Raw genomic sequence first — 7600 nt, 5'->3', positions numbered from 1 at the left:
CATAGTCTATTAGATGATTTATTTTTTACAGTTTGTAAAATTAATAATATCAAGAAATAAATTATCACAGACCACCACAATGTATCCCACCAGGTGCCCCTCAATTGCTTAATAATATGGTGTCCCTTTAAATGAAATGGTAGTATATGTCAAATATTAGCTGTCCACCAAATCTGTTCCGAGGGCGATCATGTGGCATCTGTGACTGACTGACTCTTAATTATTTCCTTTTAAATGTCCTTTGAATAAGATTCGGGCAAGAGTGGTGCATTAGCATAACCAAAAGAACCCCGCCGACACCTCATTCTTCTCCTCGTCTTTCTGCTCTGGAGCTTGGTCTTTTTGCATACAGTGTCTTTGTTTAGATGGTAGGGGGAGGGCTATTTGTTAAGGCAAGGCAAGGCAAGTTTATTTGTATCGCACTTTTCAGCAATCAGGCAATCCAAAGTGCTTCACACAAGACATGAAAGCATCAAAGAAAAAGAAAACATTAAGAGCATCAAGGTACAGTTAAAAAACATGAAAAAATAAGATTAAAAACAGTTGATTAAAATTTAAATCAGTAAAAATCAAATAAAACAGGAATGGAGTTACAGTGTAGTATAAGTTAAGGTAAAATTAGCAATAGGCCGCAGCAAACAAAGAAGTCTTCAGTTCTGTCTTAAATAAATTGAGAGTTACAGCAGACCTGCATGTCTCTCTCTGGGAGTTTGTTTTAAATATTTGGAGCATAGAAGCTGAACGGCCTGTTTGCTTCTGACTCTGGGAACAGAGAGCAGACCTGTGCCAGACGATCTGAGAGGTCTGGATGGTTCGTAAGGGATCAGCAGGTCAGAAATATATTTAGGTCTTAGACCATTCAGAGCCTTATAAACCAATAAAAGCATTTTAAAATTTATTCTTTGGCAGATAGGAAGCCAAAGGACCTCAGAACTTGAGTGATATGATCTTTTTTTTTGTTTTTTTTTGTGAGAACTCGAGCTGCAGCATTCTGAATCAGCTGCAGCTTTCTGATTGATTATTTTGAAAGGCCTGGAAAAACCCCGTTACAATAGTCAAGTTTACTAAAAACAAAAGCATGGACAAGCTTTTCCAAGTCTTGTTGAGACATAAGGCCTTTAACCCTTGATATGTTCTTCAGGTGGTAGTAGGCTGATTTTGTAATAGTTTTAAGATGACTGTTAAAATTCATTTCTGAGTCCATAACTACACCAAAATTTCTAGCTTGGTTTGTGGGCTTTAACATCACTGAGTGAAGCTGAGTGGTGACTTTTAATCGTTCATCTTTGGCTCCAAAAACAATTACTTCAGTTTTCTCTTTGTTTCGTTGTCCGTCCATCTGTCTGTAAAGCTGCCTTGCCTTTCTATAGAGTCAATCGTTTCATAATACCTTTAAAATTCGCACTGCACAGGCATTCACGTGATTATTCCGCACCTATTAAACACATTATTGATTTTAATAGATAAGTATTTCGCTTCTAAACGTCCCCAAAATGCCCCATTATTGCTATTGGTGGCGATAGCTCAACATGACTACATTTCCCACAAGCCTCATGGGCAAGTTCTCCGGAAGAACATCTTGGCTTGTGCCTACCGCTTCCTCTTTCCGTCAACGGAGTTTAGGTAGGACAACTTTTGCACCATTGTGATTCTCGAATCTGCTGCAAATCACGATTTAACTCAGTCATCCACTCTAAATGGACATTTAGGAAGATGCCAAACACTTTAGCGAACAGAACATAGTGATTATTTTGGAAATATAACCCTAAAAATTGTTGCTTTAAAAGAGATGTGAGTGGCCAAGCGGCGCAATGGCGTAATTTTAGTATGAGCAAGCTAAGTTGCTTGACACCGCGTCAACAGATGCATTTACACAATAATTATTTAGAAAATGTCACATTTCTTCTAACGTCACGGATTATTGTCCAGCTATTGATTTTCAATAGTGTAATGAGTCGAAGGCATGGTGTTTACGAAAAGACCGGCAGCTAGCTTGCTAACTTGCGTTAGCCGTCAATCAATACGAAGCCATAGCTCGTGTTCCTATTTATGGTGTTTTTATATTTTTCTTAACTTCCTTTCCAGTTCACAATGGGACGTGTGATCAGGGGACAGAGAAAAGGAGCGGGTTCCGTGTTTAAAGCCCACGTTAAGCACAGGAAAGGCGCCGCTAAACTCCGCCACATTGACTTCGCTGAACGTCATGGCTACATCAAGGGAATCGTCAAGGTACGTCCGTCATCCCTTTTTTTTTTTTTTTTGGATGAGCGATTTCTGAAGTGACATTCCCGGTCCCTCCCAGGATATCATCCACGATCCCGGCCGTGGTGCACCCCTGGCCAAAGTGGCATTCCGTGACCCTTACCGCTTCAAGAAGAGGACAGAGCTCTTCATCGCCGCTGAGGGTATTCACACAGGACAGTTCATCTACTGTGGGAAGAAGGGTAAGAGGATTTTTTTTCACATTGACATTTAAAACGGAAAGATGGCGTGTGAAGTTGTTGAGGTGACCCACACAGCAACAGTTGAAGCTATTTTATGCAATCTGGTGTCTACATTGAAATTATTTTGTAGTGAATGACTTGTGTTCCGCCTTTCAGCCCAGCTGAACATTGGCAATGTCCTTCCTGTGGGCACCATGCCCGAAGGCACCATCATCTGCTGCTTGGAGGAGAAGCCCGGCGACAGAGGCAAGCTGGCGCGTGCTTCCGGAAACTACGCCACCGTCATCTCGCACAACCCGGAGACCAAGAAATCCAGAGTTAAACTGCCATCTGGTTCAAAGAAGGTCATCTCCTCGGCCAACAGAGCCGTTGTCGGTAAGGATTGGCCGACGTGGCTCCTCGTGACCATCTTTGTACTTGTTAGAAGATTAGATTTAATTTTTCATGGGTCCAGGTGTGGTTGCCGGTGGTGGTCGTATTGACAAGCCCATCCTGAAGGCGGGTCGCGCCTACCACAAGTACAAGGCCAAGAGGAATTGCTGGCCTCGTGTCCGTGGTGTGGCCATGAACGTAAGTGTCCTTGCACCGGCGCCCGCTGTGATGCTTTCTTTCATACGTGCGCTCATTTTCCACTCGTACACACACAGCCTGTGGAGCATCCCTTCGGAGGTGGTAACCATCAGCATATCGGCAAGCCCTCCACCATCAGGAGAGACGCCCCTGCCGGTCGTAAGGTCGGTCTCATCGCTGCCCGTCGTACTGGCAGGCTGCGTGGAACAAAGACCGTCCAGGAGAAGGAGAACTGAGTTTATTCAAAATAAAACAAAAAAATGTTCCAAAGTATCATTGTTTCATGTTTTTTTTTTTTTTTTGCTAGTTTGTGTTCAAACATGTTGTAGTTGCCAAATAGAGAATCCTCTAAAATGCTTGGTGCAAGGGAAAGTCTGATTGAATGACGCACGCACTCCTTTGAAGATTGAAACTGTTTGTAATGATGGTTTACAAAACACAACCAACAGTTCAAATTATTTGAAGAAAATGCTAATGCTTTTGGTCTAAGTCGAAATGTTGAACACAAGGTTACCACAATGCCGAAGCGAGGGGGGGGGTGAGTGAATAACATTTGAACAGAAATGGTAAGACATTCAATTGAATAAATATAGGTGTCTCAATATACAAGCTCTTTTTCCGAGTGATTAATGACTCAAATACTGTTGAGTTCATGATGATAACAAGGCTGATGAATGCATTTAAATATTTATAAAGCTCATAGTTTGTGGTGTCTACAAATTTGATGTTCATTATCTTAATCTTTTAGAGAAGTCAATGGCTGGATATAAACCAAAATTTCATAATAGTATGCAGTAGCTAACAACCCAGCAGCTTAATGAGTTATGATGGTTTTCATAAAGTATAATCGTTCTGTTTTTGTAGAGTATACAAGCACTGGATGCAAGTATTTTTAACATTTGCATATTTATATTATATACTTTATACAGTAATATATATATATACAGCTCCAAAGCACAATGCATTTGCTACATGTGGGAAAACAGTTTTTTTTTTTTTTTTTAGAGAGGACAATGAATGCAAATATCAATTAAAACATGTCAACTAGGTTACATATTCCTATTTGCGGGCATAGCATGACTAGCCATCTGGTGTACAACGTGGATGCCCAGTGGGTTAACATCTTTTGGGGCCAATGCGGTGCCTCAATTCTTCCTCAAGAGCTGCTCATTAATGTATTTAAAGTATAGACATTTTTTTTTTAAAGAAAAGGGGAGGGGGGTAATTTGATGCATCCTACTCAATCAGTTTTACTTCATGATTGTGTCCCACTTGGTGTTGATTCTTTACTCTGATCATGTATCTTTGCTTGAAACCTGAAAAGTGACAAAATGCCCAAAAGCTCAATGACTGCTACAATTGCTGAATAAATTGACATTCACAATGTTATTGTTTTAAAATGTTCCACCACTTTAAGTTTGTAGCAAAATAATCATGACACAGACAAAGATTCAATGTTCTTTATTTGCTAAGGGCGCAATGCTTTTTTTGTTATATTTCTGTGCACAAAAAAAACCTCACAAAGTGAAAGTCCACATCGCGACTGTAGCTCCAGAATTCAATGTCACACCATGGCCAAAACAAAAGTCGGCAAAAAACAGGGCGCAGATTAGAACTCTGTACAGTCAATATTGTCTTTAAAAATAACAAAAGGACAAAAATGTTCCTTTTAAATCAAATTCTATTTTTTAGTGAAATACAACAAAATAAATTCTATAAAATAAGAGCAAAATATTTAAATATAATACGGTGGGCAGAATATTTTCATTTGCAGGAGTATTTGGTATGTTTTAGACAAAAAAAAAAAAAAAAAAAGGAAAAAAACAAACCACATATTCAAGTTACCAATTAAATACAGTATTTACTTATGTTTACCTTTTTACTACAGAATCACAAGTTAGTTGCAATGTGACTAACCAGCTGCTATTCCTAGGCACCACCCTGTGTTGTGACTGGTGGGTGAACCCCAAGCAGGTCTCATCTCAACATGGCATGGGGTGGTGCCGGCTCCAGAGTTGCCGGAAGCTAAACCACGCTGTCTATGATACACCGCACAAAGATGGTCGCCGGGTGCTGCAATTCTGTTGCATTATTTATTTATTTATTTTTTCTGGGGTTGTGGGGGATTTGTTTCCTCCCTAAGCCGTCTATCCCACCGGCCAAACTCCACTGCCAAATGTGTAGGATTAAATGTGCAATTGAAAAGCCACTTAGTCGTACATTGGTTCAAAAATATTGCCCTCATTGTAGATGAGTAGAAAACAACAACAACAACAACAACAAAACAAAAAAAATCCTCAAAGTAATGCACCCCCTGTGAAGATGTGGAATAAGAACAGCTTTAGGTTGTTATGAACGTCCTTGCTCGGGCTACACTATTCTGGTGAGAAGCCATGCTAAATGTTACAGCATATTGACTGAGCATAAAAAATATTAACAAAAACCCCCCAAAAAAGGCAAATGATTCTCCGACCAAATGTTGCATGAACTGCTTTTTCACCTCCAAGGGCGTAAAAGCCCACCCAGCCATCAAACAAACTTGACGCCAGGGGGAGCTAATGAACAACAACAACATACTGGTGAGAATAACAAACGCATCCTTCTTCGGCATCTTCTTCTACAGTTGAATGGCCGTTAAACCATCCCATGACTGGAGCCAAACTTTTACTGCGGAACATGGGTGACGAAAACAAAGTGTTTCGTTTTAGGGCAGGGATGTTTTTCTGTATAGTATCCATTGTTGTCATCAGTATGATCTGCAACCTCTATCCCAACAGCGAAGCACAGCGAGTGATGCTATTGGGCAATCCCAACAGTCACCCAACATTAACATTATGTACACCTTCCATCATCGCCAGTTCTGTTTTTTTCTTTTTTTTTAATTTATTGATTTAGAACTCTTCAAATTCACTTTCTCCACTCCTGTGCCCCCCCCCCCCCCCCCACCCCACCCCGCTGGCCACGCTCTGGGAACCAAGAAGAGCAGAGGAGTAAGGAGAGCGGGTCGACAGAGGATCCAGGCACAGCAGAGGAGGGATGAGGCGGTAAAGGAGGCTTTTAGGAAAGGTGGCGTTATTCCTTAGGCAGGGCGGGAGCCGGGGTGGAAGCGGGGGCTGGGGTCGGGACGGGGGCTATCTCTTCCGTGCTCTCGCAATTCTCTTGTGCTCTCGGGCCCGGACTGGGGCCACCGGGGCCTGGGGCTGGAACTGGAGTCGGAGCCTGCGTGGGGCCCGGGGGTGGAGCCGAGGCCGGGCCGGGGCGCTGAGGGTTGTTCATGTGCTGCGCGGCGGGGCCAGTGTATGGCTGCCCATGTGGGTGGTTGTTCTGGAGGAGAGAGAGTATACAAAAATATCACAAGATAGAGGAAGAATTTCAAGGATTGATGGCCTAGAATTTTTTTGTTGACGTTTTAATTTGACCACACAGGACAACTTTTTTTTTTTTTTTTTTAACAGTCAATGAACAGTATACTGAACTGAACCTAAAACCACATAATCATGTGATGAAAAGAGCTGGGGATTCTGTCAAGTGGTTCATAAGTAATTGCATACATACAGAATTTTCCGGACTATAAGGCGCACCTTCAATGAATGGCCCATTTTAAAGCTTTGTCCTTATATAAAGGCGCACCATTTATGCATCATGTCAGATTTTTAATCCAAATCATATCATTCTCCATTTTATCTTTTTTATTTCAACTTCAGATGCAACAAATTACTTTATAATCACAAAATAATGATCCAGTCTTTTTGATTCATAGTTTTCAGCGGGCCACTTATGATTGATTTCATGACACAATGCTTCGGGGCAGTTTAAATTTAGGAATTTGGTCCATGTGTAAGGCGCACCAGACTATAAGGCACACGGTCGGCTTTTGAGAAAATTTTAGGTTTTTAGGTGCGGAAAGTACGGTACAAATGTCTATTTGTGTATTGGATTTTTAGACCTCAAATTATTACCAGCGTGATGAACTAACTTGTACATCTGTACCGTTGGTTGTGACTACCTGCTGAAATTGTGTAGTTCCAGGAGAGTGTGGGTACAAAGAAGTGTCCTCAGGCGGCGAAGAGTCTTGATCGTCAGGGGCTTCCTGTTCATCTGGCTCCTGCAAACAGGACAGGAAAACAACACGCATATATTGACTGCATGCACCCGTATGATATTTTGAGATTAATTTAAAACTATGGTCAATCAATTTCAACACTGACATACACAAATACCTCTTTCATTCATACACATCATTCTTTATGTACCTTAAGCCACAGATGACTAATCAAGTTACAAGAAAAGAAAATAAGATGGGTGGGAGGTCAGTTCATAACCACAGTAACCCTTAACACCAGTAATTTGACCTTTTCCATATCCCGTGGTGCCTGGAATACTGACCTTCCCTGGGCTTCCCTGAGTACACTTGAGCTGTGTATGAAATATTACAAGAAGCATGTCACTCCACTGAAATTCTTTTAAACATTAACAAATACAACTAATCACACACACACACAACGCTCAGTGTAATGAGGGGTTGGGGGTTTGAGATGAGGGGGGGGGGCCCATTTGGATGGCTACTCAAAACTCCGCAACTAAAA

At 41.4% G+C, this 7600-nt stretch overlaps 2 protein-coding genes across 5 annotated transcripts in view; one reads left to right on the top strand and one right to left on the bottom strand.

The window, feature by feature from the left end:
• The first annotated feature begins 1462 nt into the window (after positions 1 to 1462).
• On the top strand, positions 1463 to 3287 carry rpl8 (ribosomal protein L8). Of its 2 annotated transcripts, none has more exons than XM_085920630.1 (6): positions 1463 to 1623; positions 2086 to 2229; positions 2303 to 2444; positions 2601 to 2819; positions 2899 to 3014; positions 3092 to 3287. In XM_085920630.1, the coding sequence occupies exons 2-6, from the start codon at positions 2092 to 2094 to the stop codon at positions 3248 to 3250; spliced, it is 774 nt and encodes a 257-aa protein (XP_085776756.1). In that variant the 5' UTR covers positions 1463 to 1623; positions 2086 to 2091; the 3' UTR covers positions 3251 to 3287. The 2 variants fall into 2 exon arrangements, with proteins under 2 accessions (XP_085776756.1, XP_085776757.1); XM_085920631.1 differs by lacking the exon at positions 1463 to 1623 and adding an exon at positions 1643 to 1791.
• Positions 3288 to 4460: 1173 nt separating this feature from the next.
• usp9 (ubiquitin specific peptidase 9) overlaps positions 4461 to 7600 on the bottom strand; it is a 28024-nt gene continuing 24884 nt past the window's right edge. For 2 of the 3 annotated variants that reach the window (XM_085920622.1, XM_085920621.1), the window contains exons 45-47: positions 7401 to 7430; positions 7021 to 7119; positions 4461 to 6338 (exon numbers count right to left, since the gene is read on the bottom strand). In XM_085920622.1, coding sequence (XP_085776748.1) covers positions 6087 to 6338; positions 7021 to 7119; positions 7401 to 7430 — 381 coding nt within the window. In that variant the 3' untranslated portion in view covers positions 4461 to 6086. The remainder of the gene's footprint in view (positions 6339 to 7020; positions 7120 to 7400; positions 7431 to 7600) is intronic. The other variant, XM_085920623.1, reaches the window with a different exon arrangement.

This window comes from Syngnathus leptorhynchus, chromosome 9, assembly GCF_054491065.1.
Source record: "Syngnathus leptorhynchus isolate UIUO chromosome 9, UIUO_Slep, whole genome shotgun sequence".
Classification (NCBI taxonomy): Eukaryota; Metazoa; Chordata; class Actinopteri; order Syngnathiformes; family Syngnathidae; genus Syngnathus; species Syngnathus leptorhynchus.
Note: the sequence above shows the minus strand (reverse complement) of the source record. Positions and strands in the feature narration are given on the sequence as shown.